Source organism: Chiroxiphia lanceolata, chromosome Z (genome assembly GCF_009829145.1).
Source record: "Chiroxiphia lanceolata isolate bChiLan1 chromosome Z, bChiLan1.pri, whole genome shotgun sequence".
Lineage (NCBI taxonomy): Eukaryota > Metazoa > Chordata > Aves > Passeriformes > Pipridae > Chiroxiphia > Chiroxiphia lanceolata.
In genome coordinates this window covers 48,800,253-48,827,467 of record NC_045671.1, presented here as the reverse complement: position 1 = coordinate 48,827,467, position 27,215 = coordinate 48,800,253, and the positions used below count along the sequence as shown (strand labels likewise).

Genomic DNA, 27,215 nt, shown 5'->3' with positions numbered 1-27,215 from the left:
TACCTGTATCTGGTTTGTGCTGACAAGAACAAGAAAGGCTACAACGAGCGCAAATGCCCTATTTAACAAGGAATTTGAATCCAGATGGTACCTTACAACAAGTGTATCCTATAAGCCAATGACAGGCTGCTTCAAGCTCCTCTGAAAGCTTCTTAATGCATTATTTAAAAGTCTAGAAAAAAATGTCAAATAAGAAGATTATTCAGAGGCAAATGTTTCAACAAGAAAATCGTACCCAGTAGTCGTAGAAACACTAACTGTACTCCAAGAGCAAATGACCGCTGTTTATGTGGCACGCACCTGTAACAAGATTTGCAGTTTAAGGCACAGTAAACAAGTTTTAACTGTTTCATTTCTCTGCTGTGTCCCTCAGTGAATATGCTTTAGTTTAGAAATCCAGCCTGCAGAACAAGTAACAAAACTATTTCAAATGCTGTTTAGACAAAAGACTGAGAAAAATCCCATAGCCCATCAAGAAATTTTAGATTTAACTAGTTTAACAAACAGTATAAATAAAAAGGTAGTTTGCTACCAGCACCCTGATATACTGTCGAATTTTTTTTCCACAGAACAACCAAGGAAATCAAAAAGTGCTAGGTTGTAATCCTGAGCTACTACTCCTAAAGAAGCACTAAATGAATTGAGACCAGGCTTCAGCAGAGCAGATGTTGTATTCTCATAACCTTTGCATATAATTACCTGACTTTATAATTAAACCATTCTGGTCTATGCTATACAAATCAATATAGTGATTTAGTAAGTAGCAAAATTTACCTCCTTACCTCTTCCTCATTTTTTTCAGATATTTCTCTGAGAACAAACATGTTTTCAGGACAGTGTCCTAACGATACTACTATAAAGGCTAAATACAACCTAATTTGCTTAATTTATATAATTTAGTTTCAGAACTATTTTCTTTAATAAACTGTAACATGTCTTTTCCTTAATAAACTTTATCAGTATTGAAAAATATCATATTTACACATTCAGAAGTTATTTTCACATTCTGGAGTACGTATGAGGATTAGCCACATATCAAAACATCAAAGATGAGCAGTTATAGCAGTCAGTGTTAGGACCCCAATACCCAAAAGGCATTTCCAGCTAAGGAAAGGAGAATGAGTTTTACATCATGCAGGTCATTATATCTAGCAGTAGAACACTGTCATGAGCATGTGAGTTTACATTTAAAGTTGCACAAAATAGGCCAGCTGAAAAGATATCAGAATATACTGTAAAACTTACCTGACATTTAGCTATTTAAATTAGGTTTTGAACATTTAAACTACTCTATCATCCTTTCTTCCATAAAAACAGTCTCACTATTTTAGCTGAAGTGTGCAAGTATTCAAATATTCAAATGCTGCTTAGAATTATCAAAATAAAACTACATCAGTTCAGTTTTGAAGATAATGCAACACTTCATATTATTCTGCCCCCGCACTAATATGAAAAGGTGTTAATTCCAAATTTACACCTACCCTGAACAGGAGGCTATTACAAGGCACTGCTGCAGTGTATCATTTATGTCCTCAAGCCCCTGCCAAAGAGCATCTAGCCACAACTTCACAAAGCATCATGTGTATTTTGCATGTATGCCTATGCATCATGGGTATTTTCTCTCTAGAAGTATTAGAGGTACAAGTCAGACTTCATCATACAGGAAAACAGCCATACACCCAGAATGAAGACCACATTGTAAAAAAACAAAAACAAAACACACACAACAACAACAAAAAACAAACAAACAAACAAAAAAACCCAAACAAAAAAAACACAAAAAACCACAAAACAAAACAAAACAAAAAAACCACCAAAACCAATAGTCTAGCTTTCATGCATATCAGTTTCAGTGATTTGAAAGACAGCCAAACCACTGATTACAACATCAACATCATGAAAGGTAGTCCATAGACTTTGACAGGTCAATTTTTCAAGCCAGAACTCTGAATTGAGACAGGAAACAAAAGTTGAGAATGCAAGACTGGTTTTTTTTTTCTTTTCTTGATACAATTTGAAGACCTGACACTATTGATACACAGAGTAGTCAAATATTTTCTTCATCCAAACACATGGCATATTTATTACTTCTTGCTTTAACTAAAACAGTCAAGAGTGCTCCCATAAGAAGGATTTTGATACAAACAGGCAAACTTTAATAGATTCAAACCATATCTACTAATCAAATGTATTTAAAGAGAGAATGAACAGTTGTATGACTCTCCTCTCTTTCAAGTACTGCCTGCTTACTACACAGAGTACTTAAACCAATGCACAAGGTATTTCCTGTTGAAGTACACATTCCAAAGCAAAACAAATAAAAGTATTTCACTGATCCGAGCTTTCACAAGAATGCTACCTGTCTTTCAGCCCAGAAAACGTACCTGAGAATGGCCACAGTTGTTGGAGTAACAGCCATAAATGTAAAAACAACAGCAAAAAAGAAGATCGTCAAGAATAAAGGTAAAAATCTGCATTGTGTTGGACATTTCCCAGAGATAGCTTCAAAGAGAAAGTCTTCTGAACCATTTTCTCTTATTGGTTTCCCAATACAGGAACAGTTGTGGTATATCTACAAATATATAAGACAAAATTTAGTTCCAAGAAAGACACAAAATTACATTATTTTGGTAAAAAAAATTCATTGGGTCTGCATCGCACAAGAATAAACCTTGACCTTACTATAAGGGAAACAGTCCATTTCCTGATGACACTAACCCTAATTTTTAAAAGTAGTTCATCAGAAATTGACTGATACATCTCACCTGAGTAAAAGTTATTATTGCTTTTTTGACCTAAAAAGACAGTGACAGTCTCCATTTTGTAGCAAGTTTTTAGCTACAAGCATAAAAAACCCCCTTGAAACGAAAGATTTTAAAGTTAAAGGCAAACCATATGCAAGGAGAGAGGCAAGCTCTACTCTTAAGACTTAAGAAGGAAAGACTAGAAGCTATATTGGACTGCTTTTGTAAGCAGGGGAACAACTTGAACATGCACTTCTTTTAAATCCACAAAAGTTTGTTTTCTAAGAAAAAAACCTCATGTCAGTGAAATGTGAAGTTTTCATAGCAAGTAGCAGTCTCCTATAGTTTCTTATGGATAATACCTCCTCATTTAACACTGTCCTTTTCTGATATAAAAAGTATCCAGGGGATTGCATGTCTTTAGAATCTTCCTACAGTCCTCCCACATCCCTGCTCAAGAGTTTGTTATACTAGTAGAGACAAGCACAGAAAGCCTCTGAGTTCTGGAAGGGCTTGATAACCAGCCATATTCATGGCTTACCATTCCTGCATCAGGGGCAACTGACATTCAAGTTTTAAAAACTTCAGAGAAGCAGTATTAAACTCTAGTTTAATTTCTAGTAGAAAAGAACCGTCGGTAATGTCAAAACAGTTGCTGATTTCTAGTTTTCTGATTGACAATTCTATTAAAGTACATTTAGATTTAACTTATTTTCAGCATCAGAATGTCTAGTAGAAGTAATATTTGCAAAATGACACGACCACACAAGTGAGAAACACTGTGACTGACCAATAAACCCCTATCAGGGAAGAAGCTCAGGGGAGATGGGAAAAAGGGATGTGCCCAGGAAGCTCACAGAACAATGCAGGCTGTGAATGACCAGAGCTGTTGCAAAGAATGCCATATAAAAAAGAAACAGCTGTGACAGCTGAGTCAATCAACCAATGGTGTAAATGGTTCTCTCTGAGTTCATTAAGAGAGTGGGAATGTTTCTCTAAATTAGCCAGACCAGCATGGGGAGCTGGGAAGTATGGCTCAGCCCAACATAAAGCATAAAAAGCCAGACAACTACCAGAAAAAAAATCAGAGAGCAATAGGTTTGAGCTGGCTTCATATGCCTTCCCAACAACTGAGGAAGTCAAGCATTGTGATAGTGAACATATTAGAGAGCAGCAACAGTAGTCACACTGGTACCATAACTGAACTGTGTATTGCAATTGGTGTATTTTGCTAATATTTTGCAATTGGTGTATTTGTGTTGTGGTTTTAGCATATTTTGCATCACTCTGCTAAATCATAAATCCCATGTAACATCAACTGTTATCAAGTAAATTTGGTATGAAACATTACACCTCTACAGGTGGAATATCTAAGAGCACCTGGTCAGAGTGTACTGGACTGTGACACATCAGTGACACATATCAGTATTCATTCCACTTAAACTTGTAAGTTAAAAAAAAACCAACAGTTTTTCTTGTAGTGACTACTACTTAGATTCATAAATACTGCAATTTCCTGTCATACTAAGGGAAGGATACTTTTGAAATACAATGCATTTTGCAGGAAACCAGAACAGACCACGTCAGCTATATTCATTGCATAAAGTACCTTTGTCATGTTGCTATCAACAAGATATGATTTGCATCCTGCAAAACAGGGAGAAAAGTATTGAACTCGATCCCTGCCACACACTGGGTAGTACATAGAGCGCAAACATCCACAGTTAGCGTTGCATGGTGCTGTCAAGTTACGCAGCGTGCCTGTTCTGAAAAGCAGAAGTTAACAGGCTTTAAATAAAGTAATTGAAAAACAAAAGATATATAAATAAGTACTGTAGGATTTACAGCATAATAAATCTCAAAGTATTTAAGTCAGGTTATTGATGCACTTGATTATTTTAAAAGTTATATTCATAGTAGCTACATCCCCAGGAATTTCTAGTTATGTGCACCTAGTTGGTTTTATGCTATTATTCCTTCCACAGATTATCCCTGCAGTTTCCATTCACAAAACAGATCACAAAATTCTGCATATCAGCCCAATGCTTATCTTATACCATCTTCTCCCTCCCACACACTTTGGTATTTGAACTTCTTCAATTTATAATTTTAAGAAAAAAAGTACAAGATTAAAATCACTATTTGGTGTTGTTTATTCTTTTGATCATATTCCAAGGTTTCTCCCCATTTTTGATTTAAGTCCAGTTGCAAACCCACTGCATTTTTACTATTTTTAAGACTGCTATGCAGACATCTGAATTGTACAAGCACCAAGACAACTGCATATGCTAAACACAGAATCCAATGACATAGAAACTAATCTTATTACACCCTGAACACCTGAAACATTTTTTTCCTGGCTGTTTGGGGAATAACTAATGAATAACAGAGCTAAATCAAACTCTTGCTTACTATATCTACCTCATTTTAGGCATTTACTTCCAGTAACAGGCTATAGTCTAGTTGTATTTGAAGGAGTCCCACAATGTTATTAGTATGAAAAATCAGTTTGAGATGTGTGAGGATTGCCTTGAGGTGTAACTAGAGATAATAAAAAACACCCTTTGATTTTCTAATAGTAGTTCCTTAATAAGTAAAGAAGTTTAACAGGTTCAGAGTTCCATCACCTAAAACCAGGATTCCAACACTGCCAGTAGTTTAAATATTGTACTGTAAAATAAAAGTTCCACATTAATTATACAAATGCAGGTTTCTCCGTAAGAATTTAAGATAGTAAAAATACTAGTATGAGAAAATTTATCTAGGAATTAAGTTGAAAACTTACATGAATTCAAACTGCAAATGGAATATTAGGGATATCATAACTATATATAGAATCCATTTGGTTGTAGCACAGTGAAATCCTCCTAAATTACATTAGTGCTTTAAGCCTAAGTAAACTAACTGTCATTCTTCTGTGTATGAAGAATTAACTATGGTGCATCATAAGCAAATTCACTAATTACAAATTTATTCATACAGTGCCTTGTTAGCCTGCGAGGCACGCAAAGGCTAGAAATGTTTAATCAATTAAGTGTGCAGACAATGTCTCTCTTCCCTGACCTTCAAAGAGGGATTGAACATTTAGGTATGCATGGTCAGAGAAAAACATTGAAAAAAGATACCACTGCTTTTCTAAAGCCTAGCAGATGAGACCATTAAATGCCCTTTAAAAACTCTGTCGGTTGGGTGTTCTTTCACAGCAAAGGAATCCCAAAGACATGTGCAAACGAACAGAACTACAACTTTAAGTTTTCAATGAAATATCGGGCAATTAAATTTGGCAAAAACAATTCTTTTGAAGTGCTTGTTAAGACAAAATAAGCCATGCTAGTTCTGCTGATAGCCTAATTTAGTAATGAACAGTGTTACTACAAACTATATACTATTTTCACTTGCACATGTACTCAAAAGTGAACCTGTACTGGTATGGTTCTGGAACTAAGCCTACGAAAGCTTTCCTCACTCCTCTAGGCTATTTTTCAACAGAAAGAGAATGCTTGCAATGAAGGATTTCTTTAAATTCTCCACAGAAATGAATCTGATTAAGTTTCCAAGTCAGTTCTCAGAGCAGTTTCATAATTTATTCTTTCAGAACCATTTGTTCAGTAGTATAAGCAGGAGTCAGACACTTCCACAAGCTTATACAGTTTCAGAACTGGCACTGTATTAGTGCCACTAACTATTCTGATGCAGGTCACATGTATATAGTGACCTGTATATAGTATAGTTCAACATTTAACATTGAATTAACTAAAACTAAACCACTTTTTATGATGGATACTGAGGCAAGAGAGTTATTTCAGGACTGGTTAACTCCAAATTGCTGTAGATAAGCAGTCTTCAGCAACAGCTAATGTACATAACTGACAAAGCGACGCAAAACTGTTAAATACAAGTTAACCGTTTAACTTCAGATGAAAATTAGTTCAGCTCTACCTTCTGTCAGCTGCTCATTATCATACAACCTGTTCACGTTATATTTTCTAGACCACCTCTTCAGTATTCAATTGATGAATACAGATTCTTTTGCACAGTATGTAACTATAACCTTTTTAAAACCAAAGTCTGAATTCTGGTTTTCACAGTCCTGAATTGTTCGAGTCATCTTGCTGCTAGAATTTTTTCTGACACTGAAGCAGAGCCATATTTTATGCATCAGATTTCAACACTGGCCTTTAAATATATTGTCAATTTTTACAGCAAGTTGTAAAGACCAAATCTGAATGAGTGGTAAGTTTAGTTTTCTTTTGGTCACCAATATATATAACTTTGTTTATTCACTTTGCATACCTTCTGGAAAAGGAAATACATATTAATTATTGAGGTATCATGACATTTCTACTTTCTACCACTTTGCATGTGCATTAGAGGCTACAAAAGCAATATGCACCCAAACACATCTTCCGCATTTTCATGGTGAACTTCATGCTATTGCAGCAGTAAAGTGCAATACTCCTCTTGCCCACCCTATTTAGGTATCAATGCTTTTTTTCCATGGAAGGAGAACTTTCAGATTATGCTTTTGCACAAGATAATGGTACCTAACCCTTGTCTAAAATGGGGGACTGGGGAAAACAATACAAAGGTATAGGGAAGTTATTCAGCCAGTTGTTCATTATTACGACTTTTCCAACTGGTAGCTAGCAGCCCCTAGGTACCAGCCTAGTAGAGTTATTTTGCATAGCACCATCTGGCTCTTTGGCAGACCTTCAAACAGCTGGAGTTGCCTCTGGCTCTGTTAATTAACGACAGAGTAACCAACTGCTTGACAGCAGAGTTTTGGAACACCAATGCTTTTAAACACTGTCTGTGCTACAGAAGTTTGTACTATTTAGAACTATAAGAATTGAAACATTATGATCTTTTACTTATTTCTTTAATAAAGCATAATTGGGCATTTTCTACAATACAGTGTCTACAGTGGTGATTTGATCACATTCATTTATTCATTTTATTCAAGTATGGACCTAAAAATTCAGTATTTAAAGAAAGTTTATCCTTGCAAACATTTCTTTTTTATTTTGTTTCATTTTGCTTTCACTTTTCTGACTTCTTTTCCTTCAGTGCCCTACTGGTTTCCAGAGTAAATTTTGTTCACAGCAACAGGAAGAATTTGTCCTAGAATTTCTTACAATTACTACAAATATCTAAAAATGAGTGATAGACTACATTCTCATTAGGAAGCAGAATTATGTTGTTTAAGGGAAAGTAAAGTACATTGAGTTTAGAGAATTCTTTTGTATACATGCTAGCCAAAAATATTTTAACTGTGTTTCAACAATTAACCATGTTACTCCATCAGTTTTGGTCTCAAATTTTCTCACTAAGTTATTCTCTCTTTGCATTAAGTTTCTACCTCTATCAGCCATTAGACCAGGAAAAAAAAAAAAAGAAAGGCCCCTTTGTACAAGGAGGCCAAGTGCCCTAGAACTTGATGCTACAATCATGTCTTTGCTCTCCTAGTGAAAAACTTGCAATTAGTGTAAGTTGCAGTGCACTTCCATGTGCTTTCACAAAATTGACAACTCCTTCCAGGAACAAACTGTTTAGATTATCCAGAGTTGATTAAATGAAACAAGATACAAAATACTCTACTTTTACAGCAATACAAAATTAGGTGTAGTCAATACCATGCGCCTACCACACCTAAAATTGTTACAGAAGCTGAGATTTGTGTCAAGCAGGGCTTGACTGCTCAAAACATTTTGCAGGCAAGGCATCCATACCTTCTCTCATCTATTACATGAAGATTCCAAAACAAAGCTTTATAAAGTTGCATAAACATTTCAGATTCATACACAGAAGCAAAATAGGACACTTTAAAAGGATTTATATTCTACGATGTAACCTTTTTATTTTAAACATTAACACCAAACTCCATAGTGCATTAAAATATATTTACCCATTATATGTTTCAGAGACACCTGCGAAAGGTTCATTCCTGCATTTGGCAAATAAAAACACTGTGTTTAATAGCAGGGCCACTGAACAAGTGCTTATCATGAACTTGATTATGCTTTTCAAATCCATTTTGCACTTGGAAACCAAGATGCCACTTATGACTTGGCCTAGTACTGCTGCTGGAACTAATACAAGTCCTAGAGGAAAACAAGACACAAAAATGCAAGACATAATTGTGAAGCAATTAAGAGTGCAATTTTATACTAAGAAAAAAAAAATCAAAACAGTTACCTGTACAATGCAGTCCACATGATGTCATTTTCAAACTATACTACCAGAATCTGACTGTATGAGTCATTTATTCTGTCCTTACATGACCTTTAGCCTTTCCAGAAGCTTACCTTGACAGCATAACTTACAGCTGTTCAAAACCTGACTTCAGAGACAGTTCAAGTACAGTGGCAAAACTGCACAGGTCACAATCAATCATAGTCAAAGGTAGTTTTAGTAGTTTTCACGGTCATTGGTAACAGATTAGCTAGCTCAGTTCAGGTACAGACAGCTTTCAACATTAGCATAGCCATTTCTTTAAAGTTGTGCATTTAATAAGCCCTATCAATATTTTCAACTCAAAGGCATCCAGACAAGGTCTATGGATATAAAATGCAACACTCAGTTTTCTGCTTCACCCCTGGTTATTGTTTAACAACTGAGCATGTATTCCAATCTATTTCTATGCAAAATTTGAAGATACTTTGTTCTGAAGCCAGGAATAGTGACAGTACTATATCTAGTATTGTCCAGAGCAGTAAGTCAGTCAGTCAGAAAGTCTCTCCCAAACATATTCGTTGGGGAAAGAGCAGCTCAGCTGCCTTATCCTTATATTGCAGTACTCTACAGCTTGGTAAGACATGTTTTAGAAACATTGAGTCTGCCACACTGCAAGCATCTGTGGGCCATTATGGACATGTCTGCCTTGATCTGGTTGCTGTTCTTGGGAAGAAATTGTGTCAGAGTTAATCATGGCACTATACTGAGCGCAGCTCTTCCACCCAATTTTTCTGTTTCTCTAACACTCAGCTTTTCATAGAATTCTGCCTATTACTTTTCCATATCAGATAATAGGAATAAGTGACAGCAAGCCAACTATAGAAACTGTTACATAATTGTTTTATAACATATCCTGATTAGTCATTTTATTGTAAATAAATCTCACCGTAACATTATTGCAGAACTGAAGAAGAGAAGGGCAGAGTCAACCCTTTATTTGCAATAAGCACTGCTTTTTTTCCAACTGCCCTTTATCTTGATTGCTTTAGTGGGACTAAGATACTAATGCTACTTCACTTGATTTTAAGTAAGGAAAATTAAATGTTTTTCACCAAGAATAAGAAAGGAATAAACTACAGTCTCATCAGCACACAAATTTCTCATTCTACTTCTAATATGAGATTGACAATCTTCAAAAAACCTACAGACAAGTAGATTTGCACCCCTGATGAATTAAGTTTAAGTTAATAAGTATTAATTTATACATTAAAACTTAAGTTTTCACAAAGTAGGCAAGAATAACAAAAATACTGTTTCTGATGTGAAATTGCATTCCATGTAATCACATTCACAAATATCTCAGACAAACAAGATACCCATATAATCTTCCACCACGTTAATGAGGTGTTCAGTACAATATATCTAAGATTTATAAATAAAAAGTCATTACCTCCAAGAGTTGCTGAAAAACTTGACGTCTTTCCAAACTGATTTTCTATAAACTTTGGTAGAAATGTGGCAAATCCAGTGGTAACTAAAGCTTCTGAAGAACTGGCTATTATTAGACACATAAGCACTGGATTCCTCAACAGTATCTATGGAGAGAAATTATCATAATGCTCCAGAAATCATTTGATTTTGGTACCAACTAAAGTAGAAGCCACTATATTTTAAAGTAGATAGTCTAATGGAACTTCAGTAATATGCTTTCCTGCTTTAACAACCTAAAGTATCAACAAAATGAATATCCGTTATATTATCAGTAGCACTGGAGACCACTATCACAACACAATAAAGAAGCAATTACCTTTCTAAATATCTACAGATTATATAAAAAAGCATTTCATTCCTCAGAATATACCAGTTTTAGCAAAGTTCAGATTTTTCTTACCAGGAGAGATATAGGAAAGTCTTTAAAATTTTTTCCAATATTCTTGATCCGAACTAGGGCCTCACTTCCATCATCATGAGTTTCAGAGACTTTTTCAGCCTGTATTTTTGCTGTTCCTACAAACAGTCATATTTATTGACAATGAAAACATTGAATACCTGTGCTCATAGACTTAATGTCAAAAGGGCAGAAAAATTAACGTTTTCTTTACTTGGAAAAAGTAGTTCAGATACTGCAAGTCTTCTTGAGTGTTTTATTGGTACAGATTTATAAAGAGATCAATAATAAATTGAAAGGAGATTTTTGTTGAAAGCATCATGCTTCCATTGGAATATCTTGGCTGCAATAAGATATTATCAGGAATATCCTAAAATCTTCACAGTATGTTGAAGCCCATTTGATTTTTTTTAAAGCATCCTCACACTCTCCCCTGTTCCCTACTTCATTGTTTCTTTTCCTCCATCATTTCTCTTTCAATATTAGTATACTAAGTTCCTTTGGATGCTTGGATTCCAAAGGACTCCTAGATAATATCTACCTGAACAGAGATTATATTCTAAGTATCTCTCTAGAAGACTGTTCTGGGATACCTTGATTCATACTTTATTATTCCATCCAAACTAATAAAAAAATGAAAGACAACAGTGCACAAGTTAAGTCATTAGAGTTTCCACATTATTCTTGGTGGGTAACACAGCAGCTTTAAATATAGTTCTGGGTAGTTAGATGGAAGCATCTTCAAAATTTGACCATCAGTTTCCACATTCAGGTACCTGTTTCCAGTTCTACTGGAAAAGAACCATGGAATCCTGGAATGGTTTGGGTTGAAGGGGACCTCACATCTCATCTAGTTCCAACCCCCTGGCCATGGGCAGGGACACCATAAACAAGATACTTATTCTAGTCCATTTGCCTTATTTTAAAGGCTACATACTGGGGGGGGGGGGGGGAAGTATTTAGCAGATTTTAGCCAAAGACTTAAGTTATCCAAACAATGGAATCAAAGAGGAAACATTCAGTCCAGCAGACTATAAACCACAAGCATAAACAAATCCCTCTTCCAAACTAACTCAGTATTGCTAAACCTTTACCTGGCAGGTGCTTTGGAAACATTGAAAAAGGTATTATAAGAAGCCAAATTGCAAAAAAGCATGCAAGAAATCCTATCCACCATGCTCCAAGCCAACGTGGGTCATCTTGATCCACCTTTGTACTGAAAAAGTAATTCAGAAAAAGCAGGTTTATCATTCTGAATTTCAATCAGCAATTTCAGATTTCATGAGCTGGAATATTTATTCTTAAAACTGATTTAACAGAAAGCCTTTTAATATTGTAATTTTCTTGTTTTCCACATGTATTAAATTTTTTGTTTGCTTGTTTGCACATTCACAGGGTCTATTATAAAAATATTGCATTCTACCAAATATAGCTTTCATCTCATCAGTAAATGTCATTCTGATTTAGAGGCTACTCCTTGGCCCTGACTTCAAGATCCTGAAGCATTACTAAGTTACTGAAAAAGCTGGGTTTAGAAAGAATCTTCATAACCAATGAGTTATGTCAAAGCCAACTCTGAAGTTCAGAATGCCATTGCATTGCTCTAAAACACAGGAAATAAAAATCTAAATGAAGTTGTTGGCTTGGACAGTAGTACAATTTATAACATTTTTTTAATAGTGGACTATTACTCAACCTGTTAGATTTTCTCACAAGGTTTTTGCCAGGAGTTAAGCAGCACTATCCTACCTCTCATATTGCAACTCAGGGAAACTTTCTGCACAAGAAATCAATAGGTGCAGTTTAACACTAAACGAGCAACTAAACAGAAGACAAAGCATTTTTTGTTACTCAGGTTTAAAATAGCTAATATCTGAAAAGCTAGAACTAAATATTTGTAGAGGAACTTGCACACATAATGGGGTCACACCACTCCCTGTGGGAAGTAATTCACTTACTTGAAGCCTTTATGAGTGCAACTTGCTTACAAATCAATGAAGCTCTTGCTAATGCAGTATTTTCTGAACAAAAACTCTTTCTCACAGGAGGAAAAGCTGAAGATTTCAATTAAAATTATTAAGAAAAGAAAATAGAAAGCAATAAATTCAGTTGTATCTTGCCTTTCTGGGATCTGGATATCAATATAAACATTAAGCAGTTGCCCTCCTACAACATATCCAATAGCAGGACCCAGCAGAGACATGGCATAGGCAATTCCTAGAAGACAAAATACATCGAGTCCACCATAACTTAAGCTTTTTTTTTAAAGCTTTCTTTTAATAAAATTCTTAAATCAATTTCAGATCAAAATTCCATAATTCAACTTGTTCTTTTCACTCTCATTACTTCAACTACAGCATGTAGAAGGCAAAATTTATACTTGTGCCTCAACAAGGAAATTTGCAGCTCTCATTAAAAGCTGCAACTTGGAGGTTCAGCAAAAAACATCTCACTGACTGCATCTTTAAGTATTATTAGACTACCATTTGCACCTACCTTTTGTGCCTACATTCAAGAGCTGGCTGAGGAAAAAGATGAAGTGAAAGTATGAGCACCAGTTGTTAACAGTACATGACCAAAATCTTTAAGAATCTAGTTATTTATATTTTTTAATCTTAAGTATTTTTACATCTTTCAAGACCAAAAGACAAGGTCCCATTAAAATGTCTGACTGGAGTAATATCTGCCTTAAAATACAAAGCCAGGGCTCTTGACAGTGCCTGACAGCACTAAAAAAAACCAAACCAACCAACCAAACAAAAAAACCAACACACAAATACCACCAACACACACCAACAAAAATCCAGATACACCATCTAAAAAAAAAAAAGCCAAAAAATAAAACATGCCACCAAACAAAAACAAACCCTAACCTGCAAAGTAGCAGGTGTAACCATATTCTGCTGAAAAGTACAAGACTCTTTCAATATCACAACAGTCTCCCTGACCTACCACAGATTTCTGTGGCAGTTTAGCACTCACTGCTATCAGGAGCACTCTGCAGATTAAGGCTTGCAACTAACAGAAACAAGATCTGAAATAATTAGTAAACATGCATTCTTACTGCTGATATTCTATGCTGCTTCCCCAGGCTGAAGAATCTGGATTTCTGATGTTTCCAAAATGTTTGGATCCTGAGTACTTAGTATTAATTTCGCTCTAGTTAGATGGCAAAAGGAAATGACAGGGGAGGCAGGAAGGTGAGAAGGGTGCAAGAGGGGAAACCAATGCAAAAGGTGACACTCAAGTCAAAATAAATACTGAGTAAACATATCCCAGGTTTTCCTGTATTTTGGAAATAGTGACATGCCTATCAGAACTTTCTAAGTTCACATTCATTCTACAGAATTTCAAACCAAGCTTAAAAGATGCCTTTTTCCTCCTACACATCACTCAGTTTAAATACCATTTGCAATAGCTTAACTTTTCAGTGGCTTTAGTTGTTAATGTCCCAGTTCAGCAAGAGCAGAACAGTCCTCATGAAAATGCACCCAGTTTACAAGAGAAAGAAACTATCAACTTTTGAGTTGCAAGCCTATAGTCAAAGATGCTAGCAGTTATTTACAGAAAGTTTTAGGGGTTTTTTTTGTTTGGTTTTTGCTGCCTTGTATAAGCCTTATTGCATTAGGCAATATACTTTAAATCCTTAATACATTGCATAAAAGCAAGAAAAAGAATTAAGGCTTAAGGTAGCTACCTGCCCACTCACTTGCATTTCAGTTTAATTATATTAGGCAGAATACACTGCTCTTCTAAACTCAGATGCCTGAAGATTGTACGTACATTAGTTTACTGTACTCATCTTTTTTAAGTATGAACACTGACATAATTCTCCTGAGTTTTCAGGTCACTACTTAATCCCCCAATTGTGCAGACAGCCCTAATTCTGCTCTATTTATTTCATTGGCTTCAGGGGCAGGGATGGTGGGAGGGAAACGAAGAAGAAGTATAATACCAGCAAAAATAAAACCCGTTTTTGTTATTTGAGATTTATCATATGCAATTATTGTATTTGTTGGCACCAAATGAAGTGGCTTGCCCGGAACAAATGTGCAAGAACTGTATGCAAATAGGTGATGATTTCAATTTTGCCCCATAAAATCAAGTCTGGAAACGAGTTCAGGAATCTGAGGTGCCTTGAATTTCTCCTACAAGTTATCAGTATAGCTAAAATGCTTCTATCAGCTTACACACAAAATGGGGGGAAATAAATATCTTTAAACCCATAGAAAACATACATTGACTACAATGAACTTGGCAGTAAAAATGCACACAACCCAGAGAATGATGACTGAAAAAAGTTAAAAACTACTGCTAGTTTTTAAACAACCCTAACCCTAAAGCAATACTCTGGCTTTGAATGAAGGAAAGATACTTCCAGTATGTCCTCCTAAAGTGCCAGCTTTGTACGTGGCTAGAGAACTGCACTGATCACACAATGCACAGCACTGTCTCTGTACTGAGTGGACAGATTAGTAACAGAAGGTAAGTAAATAAAATTGTTAAAGGATACAATATGACCTAGCTACTGACTAATTGATATGCAGTATTTTTCAACACCTGTGACACTAAAAAGCAAGTTTTTGCTACAGCCTATTCTGTCGTTAACAGACAGGCTACATTAACCACAACCATTTTCACTTACTGACATCAAAAAGTAACAGGAGAGGTGCTCAAAGTAACTTTATCAGGCTCTACAAAATAAAACTTGAAAAGACTTGATACTTCAAGCAGACTAATACCTAAATTGCACAGTAACTGATGTAAAAACACTTTATGCACATAAGTAAACAATTACAAGATTTTTGGAGTAATTCATAAAAGCATTTGGAAGGTATTGTAGTTTATGATCAATCCAGACAAAATGTTATAAACAGTTTAAAAGTTACCTATATAAAGGGAAGATTTGTGTTTTGGGACACTATCATCAATAAAAGCTGTTCCCAAAGTATACAGCGGCGTTCCTCCAACTCCCAGCAGCAGCTGTCCCAGAATGAAGACATACATATACTTGTGATGTGAAGACTTCATGCTGGCATTGCAAGTTATATTAGCAGACACGGTTTCTGGAGCTTGACAAGTGTCTGAAAAGCAGAGACAACAAGACTTTACAGTTCTGATACCCAGCTCATCACAGTCTAGCTGAAGAAAAATCTGTACTGAAAGCTAAACTACAAATGAAGTGCTGTTATGACAGGTTCCCACTTCAATTTTCACACCTATTAAGGTATCCCATATGGCAGTGCCAAGGTTTATATCCCGCAAAAGAAATACTATCATGGCTTGGTTCTTGTTTCCTCACCAGGAAGGTAAGATGAATGAAACAGCCTTATTAAAATGCTTTGCCTTGTTGAAAGCATTACTGATCAGATTTATGGAAAAAAAAAAACAAACACACAACCATCTGTCAAATGGTCATTCCACAGGTTGTGAATACTCCTGGGTAACACACTTCATTTTGTTCTTGTATGTTATAATGATTCTAAGGAGCACTAACAACTTCCACTCAATTGACAGACCAGCCTGAACAACCTAAGGAAAGCTGGACTGCTCGAAAGTGCAGTCAGTCACTAGCAAAGATAATCCTCCCTTCTCATTCACTCTTTTGAGAAAGGTTTCCCTAGGAAAAAAGAAAACCCATATTGAAAACCTACACCACTACCTCCCATAGAGCACACACACTGCCACCTCTCCAGAACAAGTGGTTAAGGTAAAGCCTCTGTACAAGCACACAAAGAGGAAAGCAGTGGTGCAGCAGTGTAAGGTTGTGTCTGCTCCTGTATTGTTTGGCACTACAAGGAGGGAAGAGAAAAGAGGAACTGATGACAGGGAGTATGTATTCTCTTCTCCTTCCCCTTGCTATCACTGCCCTTTCAGTGAGAGTGCCAAGTGACGAGATAAAAGAGAAGCATGTTTCTTTTTTTTCCACAGAAGAGCATGAAACTTTAAGAACGACAACAAACTCATCAGTTTTGTGGAAATAAGCCACACTGAACAGACATATGAAAACATCCTTCAGATTCAACAAGCAGACTGATTCATTCACACTGCTTTGCCACAAAATCACTACATTATTTTTTCTTCCTCAGGTCCTTTTACATTTTAAAACACTTTTTACTTAAGCAAAGAAAGGGCAAGCTCAATCCACACTCTGAGCTCACAAAACAAAGTACAAGGAAGTCCTTGCCACACAGCAGATATTTAAACAAACTGTCTACACTGGTGTTATAAATACATGCATGGACTTTACCATTACTCCCTGTAGCTCGCAACAGGTGATACAGTGCTGTTACACAGAAACAGGTCAACATAAGGGATAATAAAACCTCACATCAAGAGGAGGAGTAAAAGATTTCCTTCCTTTGCACTTAAGAAGAATTCTGGGTAATTTGTCCCAGTGTTGGACTGTCTTCACAATGAAATTATCTTCCTTGTGTCAAGTGAAAAACTACTATTCACGTTTGCTGTGAAAGACATATTGAAATATGTTTAAATTTTTAAAATAAAATCCGAGACAGAAGTTTAAAGGTACACTGCTTATAGCATCTGCAGTTTTCACAGTCCCCTCTGCCATCCCTGATTAATCAAATTCGGCTGCTTCCGCTACGGACACACCACCAGGTGGAGCCCCTGACTGCACATATCGGAGCCAGCTGAGGCACCGGCGACTCTGCAACCTGGAAAAGTTCAGAACAAACAGCTGGTCACACCTAGGCTACAAATCGGAGTCTGAAGCCTTTCTGGAGATTAGAAAAGAAATGTTTGCTATGGCTAAAAAATTTTAATAATAGGGAGATCATTCATTAACAACTCCTTCAATATGAAACTAAACTACTTCTAAAAAGTGGTATTAGGATAAATAAACAATTAAGTAGTTTTGTAGAGTAGGATATGTATATACTCAGAATAAAAGTAAATTAATATCCCAAGGTAAAACAGTAAGTTCCATGAAGTCTGTAAGCCTTATACTGGAGGTTATATATATTTTGTATTCCAGTCTAGATCTACTTATTAGCCTGGCAGCCATATTAAAAATTGCACTGAACTGTACTTGAAATTATCCTGCAGGTAAAACTCATTGTAGTGACATACAGCAGACAAACATAAATAATCAAGTAACCAACTAGTAAAATGAGCTGTTCAGAAATAAATTAGGTGGTAGATTTTAATACAAAGCATCAAATAAAAGTTTTATAGAAACTTTAATATTTTTTATTAACTACTCATTCAAACAAATAATCAAAAAGGAAGGTCTTAGGGGTGTGGTGCTATTAAATTCCACAACCAATTGTATAGTTAAAATGCTTCATCAACATCAGAACTAGCTAAACCAGACATCCCATGATCCTGTACTTGACAGTTAAAGGATGCCATTGCACAGCACCTGAAGATTTATGTTGACTCTGTCACAGTGCAAACGTTCCCTACACTTAGTCATTTATCTTTAATAGTGTTTTGTTTAAGTCAGCTAAGTCTCTCACCACACTCCCAGCACAGGCACCTGCATTACAACAGTCAAAACAGCAGGAATGTTGTCAGCTGACAGTGCCATGGTGAAGGACACACATTCCTTTTGAAATATAGAAGTGGTGGGGAATTTTTAAAAGTCCATGTAGAACATCTTCCTAATAAAGCATCAACATCTACATCCATGTAGATGTCTGATAAAACAGTAACATATTCTTTGAGATTTCAACTACAGTTGTTTAAAAGGAAAGAGATCAGTTGTGATAGCTGGTCTTCTCTCCCACACTATCAGTATCTTGTTTCAATTAAAAAAAAACCTGCAATCAGGTTAAAACTTATATATCAAATTCAGCTTCCCTTCCATACTACAGTGAAGGAGGAAGTACAATACGGAAACCAAAATTGTAGAGAAATGGGACTGTAACAGAGCCAGGAGCAAGTAACCTGTTGCCCCTCTATTAAAAGGTAGCAAATAATCATCTGCTCACAGCCCTCTAACACTGAAGACTGTTTTCTTTTGGCCTTGTTCAGTTAAATGTTCAATTAACTTCCATTGCAGATCCTCATTTATTACATAGGGGAAAAACAGCTTACCAAACTTGTTTAACTAATATCTGGACAGCTCACGCAAGTGTATGACATGATCAACACCAAGGAAATTGAGAATCAAAACCTTTCATCAGGTTGCTTAACAGTTACTGATTTTTTTAAGTGAGCACAGTAGTATGCTTAGTCATTGGAGGCGTAAGTCTGGTTGAACATTGCAATAACAATTAAGATTAAGTCATCCTGCTTTAAACATATCTGAATATTTCTGTATTAGTTACAGGTGTGCCACTAAATTGAAATACAAACCACACTGCACTAACTACACTGCACTGAAGTCTTCTTTTATGAGAAAAGTTATGTAAGAACTGAGAGCTAACTACTCCCATGATTTAAATACTGCTTTGTTCAGTACAGTTCAGTACCGCTTGTTGCCTCTATTTCAAATAAATCTACAAGTTTTAATCAACATCTTTTAAAGGAACTTAGACACTTGTTAACGAATGAATCAAGATGTCTTTAATGGTTCAAAACCCCAAAGAACTGCAAAAAGTAGCCACCTTTAAACAAGATGGCAAGTCTAATTTTTTTGACTACAGTCAAAACTTTACTTTCACACTTATTCTACCTCACTGATCTAACTTGACTCCAATTCACAAATAGATGCCAGATACTTTTCTCAAAAGTGAATTTTAATTGCATATATCAGTGCAAGTAAAAAAAGGCATTTTATTCAAATGTTGCTTATAAGCAAGAACTGATATTGACAGTTAGATCACTTCTGTTAAATAAAGTTGACTGTGCAGAGTTCTGTAACTTCTTGAACTTACAGATTTCACAGAATCATTATTTTCAGTGTCACAGATAGTACTTTATTTTAGGATTTTAACAGAGATTGTAGTTACATTGTACCAAATAAAGAGCTGCACCAAGTCACTACAGAGATTCTTTTTGTGTGTGTGTGTGTAATTTTCAAAACAAAGATACGCTTACCTTCAGGTTTAGCTCCATAATGGTATTTTCCAACACTAAAGTGTGGTAAGCAAAATACAAGGGAGCCCAGTCCTAGCATAAATGCTGAGAAAGCAAGCCATCGAGGTTTGTGCCCTCTTTCTCCGAAGAAAGATATAAACAGCGACAACATGCAAAAAGAAATGTCATAGCTTGCAGAGATTAAGCCAGTCAGGGAACTGTTCAACTCATAACGCTTCTCAATTGTTGAAATACTAATGTTAACCAGGCCATTTACCACAATACCTACAAAACCAAAAAAAGAGATAATTAGTCAAAGATATATTCATTTTAACCTTTCCATCACACAATGGTAAGTTTACCCTTGCAATGCTATGAAATTAGCATATTTACAAAGCTCCACTCTAAGTATTTATTAGCTTTAAAATCTAGGTATACAGTAGATCAACACAGTGCCAGCTTAAGCCAGCAAAACTGCACAGGACCTATTCAATTTTATTCCCCTGGGGACACTCAAGCATTAAGCCAGAAATACACCATGCTTCAAGCTCTTTTCATGTATTAATGTTCCAGATTCTGTTTGAAGCACAGATTCCAAACAGAATGCATTACAGTATCAAAAGATACTGTACAAGTTAAAAGGAAATTAGTCAAGGTTATGGCTTGCACTAAATACAAGCTACAAGTGAACTAAGTTCAGGAGATAGCTTTCAAAGTACTGTCAAAAAACGAGTTCCTCCCTGCCACCACAAGGGAAGATAAGAAGGCTCTTGAATAGACATGCTTCCCCTATAATTGAAAAAAGCTATTAAAAATACTTCACAACTGTTCTAGAGCAACTGAGATGATTTACTTTAAGTAAAAAATAAAAAGTTTGTCCTCTGAATCTTTAAGTTCCCAGAAGCAAAAGTATGAAATGACCCAGCATTGCACAAGCTGCCCTACTGAAGCACAGATGAACCTCAAAAAAATAAAAATTATCCCAAAGTAGAAGCAAGTAAGTTGCAATTGCCAGTGCATGTCCATATTTACAAATGCATTGTCTGTAGATTCTAACTCGAATCTCCCATCCTGCTTCACATTCTGTTTCTATGTGAAACACCAGAGAGATTAATAGCAGTAGTTCATAACAGTGTCAGGCAACTTCATCATAGTCTAATTAAACTGTGTCCATAATAAAATATATACCTGAAAAGAAGTTAGGAAGTCTTGGAGTCACGGTTGCAAATAAGTTGGAGTTATGTAACCTCATAGATGACTGATGAGCCTCTCTCATGACACAGGCCCTACAGTTATTCTTACTCTTTCTAAAATTCAAACGTGATTCTCTACTGTCATTCTACAACCAGAACAGAAGGACTGGTGACAGCAATAGGCTTAAGTTACTTTTCAACAAGCACTGTACCATCCAGAAGTACAACTACTGAGGCCAAACTTCAACATCTCCTTCAAGTGCTCCAACATATTGAAAAAAATTACTCCAAATCAGCCAGTTGTTTTCTAATCCCCACCACAGGCAAGCATTTCAGCTTTTTATAAGGAGGTAGCTCTTGGCACAATCTTAATTCCAATACCCTATGGCTTCTTTATTAATGTTGACAATTCTACCTATCAGTCAATAACAGAAGTATTACAATGTTCCTCCACTGCCATTGGTTTTACATTTGGCAACTTTTTCCTATTAAGGAGCATTTACCAAAGAACAATAATAGCATGAAGGAATGAACAAACAACTTTTCCCCCATTTGCCAGTACCTCAAACATTTACTAAGGCCTTGAGACATTCATAAGCAAGTGTGCTACACAGCAAGTGGATCACAGAGCTAGAAGGCATTGTCTTTTACTGCAGTTTAAGTCATCACCTTTAATTTGCATCCTAAAAGCCATAAAACCTCATAGTTAATTTTACCGAATAATTAGATTTCATCTGTAAACACACAGATGTGATGAATGGCAGCATAACTCCTCCAATGGCATCATCTAGTGACTAATCGCTAGGAAAGATGGAACCTGGCTAATACTTGATCTGAAAAACAAGTTCTGCAAGGCCATCTCAACACTCTAAGGTTGTAGCACAGAAGCTAGTTTTCAACTCTTCTAAACCAAAACTTTATTGTCCCACTACATCTGTTAGAGCTTTAGGTTCAGTGGGTACTGACCCATAAAATCCAGATTAATTATAAACCAACTTAATTTGCTCTAGTGAAACACAAGAGTATTTTTTCTTTATCCTGTCTCAGAAAAACCCAAAACTGCTCCGCAGTTGTTATAAGCATGGTGTCTTTAACACAGTAGTTTGCAGGCACACAAAAAAATTAAAAAGGCCTAACCAGCCTATAAAATATTTGTGCTATTCAATTTTTTTAGACATACTAGAATGAACCAGCCTCAAACAGCAGTTTTGTTATTTTGTTTAATAAAAATTACTGACAGTCCTTCTTGTACTCAAAAGAATGAGATAATTTCTACCTTATTTCCTACTACAGCTTGGAATTGCAGCACATCCAGTTACTGTATTACAAGATACAGCATACATTTATGCAACTCCACGTGCTGTACAGAAAGCAGGTATTAGCCATGCAACAACATTCTACACAAATTGTTTTCTATTCTGGAAATACAGGTTTCATACATACTTGAAACAGAAACAGCCAGAAATTACAAGTTCCACCTGGAATCTTCTGAGAAGCTGAAATACAGCACATCAGGTGCTAACAATAATCTCTTTTCTAAAGCAGCTAGAAAATAACCTGACAAATACATGCTTTCAGTTAGATACACCCAGAAATCTACACACAGGTACCAGGTCACTGCAGATAATCACCCACTATGTTCACTCACGTAAAAAGCCTTCATTAGTCTTCAATACCTTAGGTTATAATCTTTTCTAGAGGTGTGCTAACAAGTTGAATAGATATATTTTATCTTCCTCAATGACTGTTTCTGTAATTTGGAGGGTAAGTCAAATAATTAGACCCAAAACCACCACTCAGTACTAGCTCACAAAACTCCAAAATTCCAGTTGTATTTTGTGTGCTTTTATCTAAAGTCTGAAGCTACAGACTTGAATGTTTTCACAAAGCTTCATACACAACATTGAATTTCTTGCTGATAAGGACTCTTGTTTTTCCTGCCTCTCAAAAAGAATTGCAGCTTGAGTCTTTAGCACCCAATTTCCTTTCTGTGTTCTAAACCAAAGGAAAGGCTCTTATTCAGAAAATCGAAGTAACAACATCAGGAATGCCACAAGACTTGTGATAGCCACACTTACATCAGTTTCCAAAACCAACATCAGAAGTTTCCTTACATTAAAGGCCCTAAACCTGAACTAGATTAGTTACCTGGAATATATATAAAGTTAGATAACAGGACCAAGAGCCGGATAAGCAGCACAAACAACATTTATGCCTTCTTAAGGGGACAGAGATTCTTATGGTACAAGATGCTTTTATGACTGGCAACTTATACAGGCTACTAACAAGAGAAAAATTTTAAATGACACAAAGTTTATTATTCAGCTCAGCAACCAGATCACAATAGCAAACCAGATCTGAAGAAACTTAGAAGTGCTGGAAATATTCAAGACACTTGGTTTAGTACTCTTAAGTCACTCAAAAAAAAGGCAGACGTGTATTCTAAAAGTCTTCTACTACTCAACTGCCATTGAAATCTGCTATGCAAGAAGTTCTTCCACCTTCACCTTTCCTTTTATTTATGAAGAAAATAAATTTGAGCTAACAGCAGGACAACTGTAACAGTAATCACCTCCCGATCCTAGCAGCTGTAGCATGACTTTTCAAATACAACTAAGAAAAAACAGGCTCTGCTCAAAACTCCCTACATATTTCTTTTCTAACACAAGACCTGTATGCTAAGATTAGATTCCGAACAGGTTGAAATCAGAAAAAGTTCACAGAAACACATACTGAGAGACAATGTCCTTCCAGGACTTTCCAAGCAACACAAACAGCATTCAAATCCTTCTAGGTTTTAAGCAGAACCTCCTGTTCAGTTCTCCTCATACCATCCCAGTTATCTCAGTGCAGTTCCAGGCAGGAATGCAGCCATCCATATCCCGCATATCTTTGGTGAAGGCTGCCAGCTCCTGTAGCATCAAATCTCCAACATCTCCCTTCACCCTTCTACAGTGGTGTCATTCTTCAGGAGCAACAACAATGAGCTTTAAAGCCTCATATTTTTCCAGGAAACACATTTTCACTTCTAGTCAGCCCAATAAAATTGAAGGTTATGAACATTAATCCAATAGCTCCATTTGAAGGACAAACCTCAAGACTGTATATTTGGTACACTAATGTTTCTCCTCCATCCAGTCACTACTACTGCTTCCTAAGCTTCAGACTTGCTAAGGCCCTAACAAATCTTTTTACAGAAAACCAAAACTATGGACAAGAAACTCTGAAGCTGAACAGCAGAAATTTAGGGCAAGCTAAGCTTCAGGTTTCCCCCACAATCAAGTTAAACCATTAAGTTTTGGGAAGACAGCTGCATGGGGATCCACAGAACAAGAACATGTTGTTTGTTTGCTTGTCTTCAGAGCCATCCTAATTACCCAAAGTCCTAACCCAACCAGGCCAAGATACTGTTTTAGTTAGCAGGGAAGTAACACAGTACATGCTCGGGTACTAGAATTTTGTCTTCTGGTTTATATTGGTGTTTTATTCTCTGGCTTCTAAGTCACAATCCATAAGTGCACGTGAAGCGTGAGCAATGCGGATGCAGCACTGACAATAGCACGAAGCACAGATCTGGTGGGACCATGGACTCAGTAGTGGCCACTAACATAGGTGGGAAAAGAAGAGGCAGAACACAGTGAAGTAGAGAGAGTAACACTGTATGAGCAACTTCCCTATACAAGGCATTACTGTACTTTCTCACTCTAGCAAAGCCATTACCGTCTCTAGAAGAACCCTGTCTCTCCTTGCCCACCGCCTAAAACATCATCATGCTTCTCCTGCCTCCCCCGGTCCAGGCTCCCGGTCGGCTTCCCCCCAGGAAAGAGGAGCAGCAGACGAGGTGCCCCGGGCACCAGAGGGCCCACAGGGACAGGTTACCTTGGAAGGTGGCCAGCAGGCTGTACACAGCCAGGTACCCCTCGGGGTTGTTGCAGAGCTGCAGAGCCTCCGGGGTGCAGCCGCCCCACCCGCAGGGCCCCTCCTCAAAGTCGGGATCGGAGGGGGCACAGGTACTAGAACGGGCACTGGAGCTGGCGGAGTTCCAGGGGCGCTGCCGGCCGAGGCTGGGGCTAGGAGTCTCGAACGCCGCGTTCTCGATGCCGCCGCCGCCGCTCATGGCGCCCGAAGCCGTTGCCACCGCCGGCTGCGAGCAGCACCCGCGCCCAACGCTCCCGCCGCTGAATACCGAGGGGGCAGGGCCGGACCGAGCGGAGCAGGGCAGGGCCGAGCCGGCCGGCACCGCCCCGCCGGGCAGGTGCTGGCACCTCCCCTGCCCGGCCCCGACACGGCTCGGCCCCCTCGGCCGCTCCCTGAGGGAAATCCTCCGGCACCGCCGGGTCGGTGTAAGCCGCCAAGAGAGGCGTCATTCGTTCTGTGCGGGGAAGAAAAGAAAAAAAAAATTAGAAAAGTCGTCACGAAAGTTTCTTTCTGGAAATGAAAAAAAAATAGTTCAAAATGTCCTTACGTAAGTGTTGCAAAAAGGGAAAGGTTGCAAAATGGACCAGATACGGTGCTTTCCCACTTCAGGCAACGTGACCCACCCACAGCAAAAGCCCTGGACATTTGTGGATGACATCCTTTGAAAATACTTATTCCCTTCCCGTACCAGTGAGTGTTTCCACATACAGCAGTTCCCAGTCATTGAACACATTAATTCAGCTGCAGACATCAACCATTAGAATTTGTCAAATGTATAAGAAAATCCAAACTTGTTTGTATATAGTGTAAATTATTTTACTCATCTGCACAAGAACAGTTGGGAGGGAATCTGGGGATCGATTAACTGTCGCTGCTGGTGTTCACCTCTGGGCAGTGGAAGTTAGTCCTGAAAAGTCCTTCCCCTCTTAAGAGTCACAGGTGAAACAAGATTGAAACTAGAGATATCATCAGTGACCTTGGCTTCACAGTGAAAGCCAGGGCATCCTTTTCAATTCTCAGCCATCTGCTCTTGGGAGAGAAGCACACATTTTCGAGTACTCATTAGCAGCACAGAAACAACATGGAGATGACCTGTAAAAGATAACAAGTAACTTAGACAAGAGAATATGTGTCTGTTTATTCTTATAGATAAGTTGCAAATGGGAAATCATCTGCTTCTGATTCTTCTGACACATCTTGCAGAGGCAGTGGGTGATGGCTAGAGCTGGAGGGCCATGGAATCCCCTGGCAGCTGGGCCTTCCTCACGCTCCTCCTTGGCCACCACAGGGGCCCTTCCAGGTGCTACTCCATCCCCACAGAGAGCAGTGACCTTCCCAAGCCCACAGGAGCTCAGATAGCTGCTCTCCAGTGAAGCATTCATCTGCTGGTCACTGATGATGCCCAAACTCTGAAACTAGCTTATTATCATTTCAGGCTATAATATGGAATGGTTTTTCCTCTGCTGGTCATCAAGATATATCCCAGTTAACAGCTTTGTGAGAGGTCTAAGGATGTGCCTGAGCCAGCAAGCACACTAGTCTGTTTCAGAAAGAATATTTTAGTAGAGTTTTCTTTTTTTGTTTGCATTTTATTGACTGGGCTTTTGTCCTCCTAATTAAAATAAAGTAGGACATGGCATTAGAAATGATACCCTGATCTTTGCTAGAGTGCCTATATGCTAGAGTAGTAAGAATAATCCACGAAATTGCTAAATTACTATACTGCTAAGGATACCTGAAAACCTCCCTTTTTCTACCAGATCAGCTAGGTTTGTTGTTATCTTCTTCTAGCTGTCAGCTGGTGGTTTTGGTTTTATCACCACAGGAAGGTGACAGAACAGACGGGAAAAAGAGAAGTGAGTGGAGCTCACTGTGAAAAATAAAGTGTTCAGATGAAGCCAACATTTTTAAGAAAAGTGGGGAGGATAGCATTGCGGTGTCCAGTATAGGCCTAGTCTGGGAATTAAATAGGGAATTGAATAATCCAGGAAATTCAATAGGAGTGAACTCTTGAGAATTTATACCATGCTAGCAGAACACAGATTTTAGAAGAAAGCCAGAGGGACAGAGAGAGAGAGATAGGGAATAAAATATTATGTATTTTTGCAGTGGTTATGTCCCCAAAAGCAATTTACAGAAAAATGCAGTAGATTCAACCAGCTGTTATAAACTGCTCTACTCTGAGACCATACTTAAAGCTATTACAGAAGTTTAAGTTCCTGGCAATCCAAGACTGGTTACAAAATCTACCCAAAAATGACAAAATATGATTGGTTTCCAGGAAAGTATCTAGAGTGCACTCGGCACAGCCCG

General features: G+C 37.3%; 1 protein-coding gene across 1 annotated transcript in view; it reads right to left on the bottom strand.

The window, feature by feature from the left end:
• Window positions 1-25,162, bottom strand: part of SLCO4C1 (solute carrier organic anion transporter family member 4C1) — a 29,486-nt gene extending 4,324 nt beyond the window's left edge. Inside the window, exons 1-11 of the mRNA XM_032676034.1 lie at window positions 24,864-25,162; window positions 19,813-20,076; window positions 15,696-15,890; window positions 12,927-13,023; window positions 11,901-12,022; window positions 10,810-10,925; window positions 10,369-10,513; window positions 8,650-8,845; window positions 4,354-4,510; window positions 2,385-2,572; window positions 236-300 (exon numbers count right to left, since the gene is read on the bottom strand). Of these exons, the coding sequence (XP_032531925.1) occupies window positions 236-300; window positions 2,385-2,572; window positions 4,354-4,510; window positions 8,650-8,845; window positions 10,369-10,513; window positions 10,810-10,925; window positions 11,901-12,022; window positions 12,927-13,023; window positions 15,696-15,890; window positions 19,813-20,076; window positions 24,864-25,101 (1,783 nt within the window). The 5' untranslated portion in view covers window positions 25,102-25,162. The remainder of the gene's footprint in view (window positions 1-235; window positions 301-2,384; window positions 2,573-4,353; window positions 4,511-8,649; window positions 8,846-10,368; window positions 10,514-10,809; window positions 10,926-11,900; window positions 12,023-12,926; window positions 13,024-15,695; window positions 15,891-19,812; window positions 20,077-24,863) is intronic.
• Between the last annotated feature and the right edge of the window lie 2,053 nt (window positions 25,163-27,215).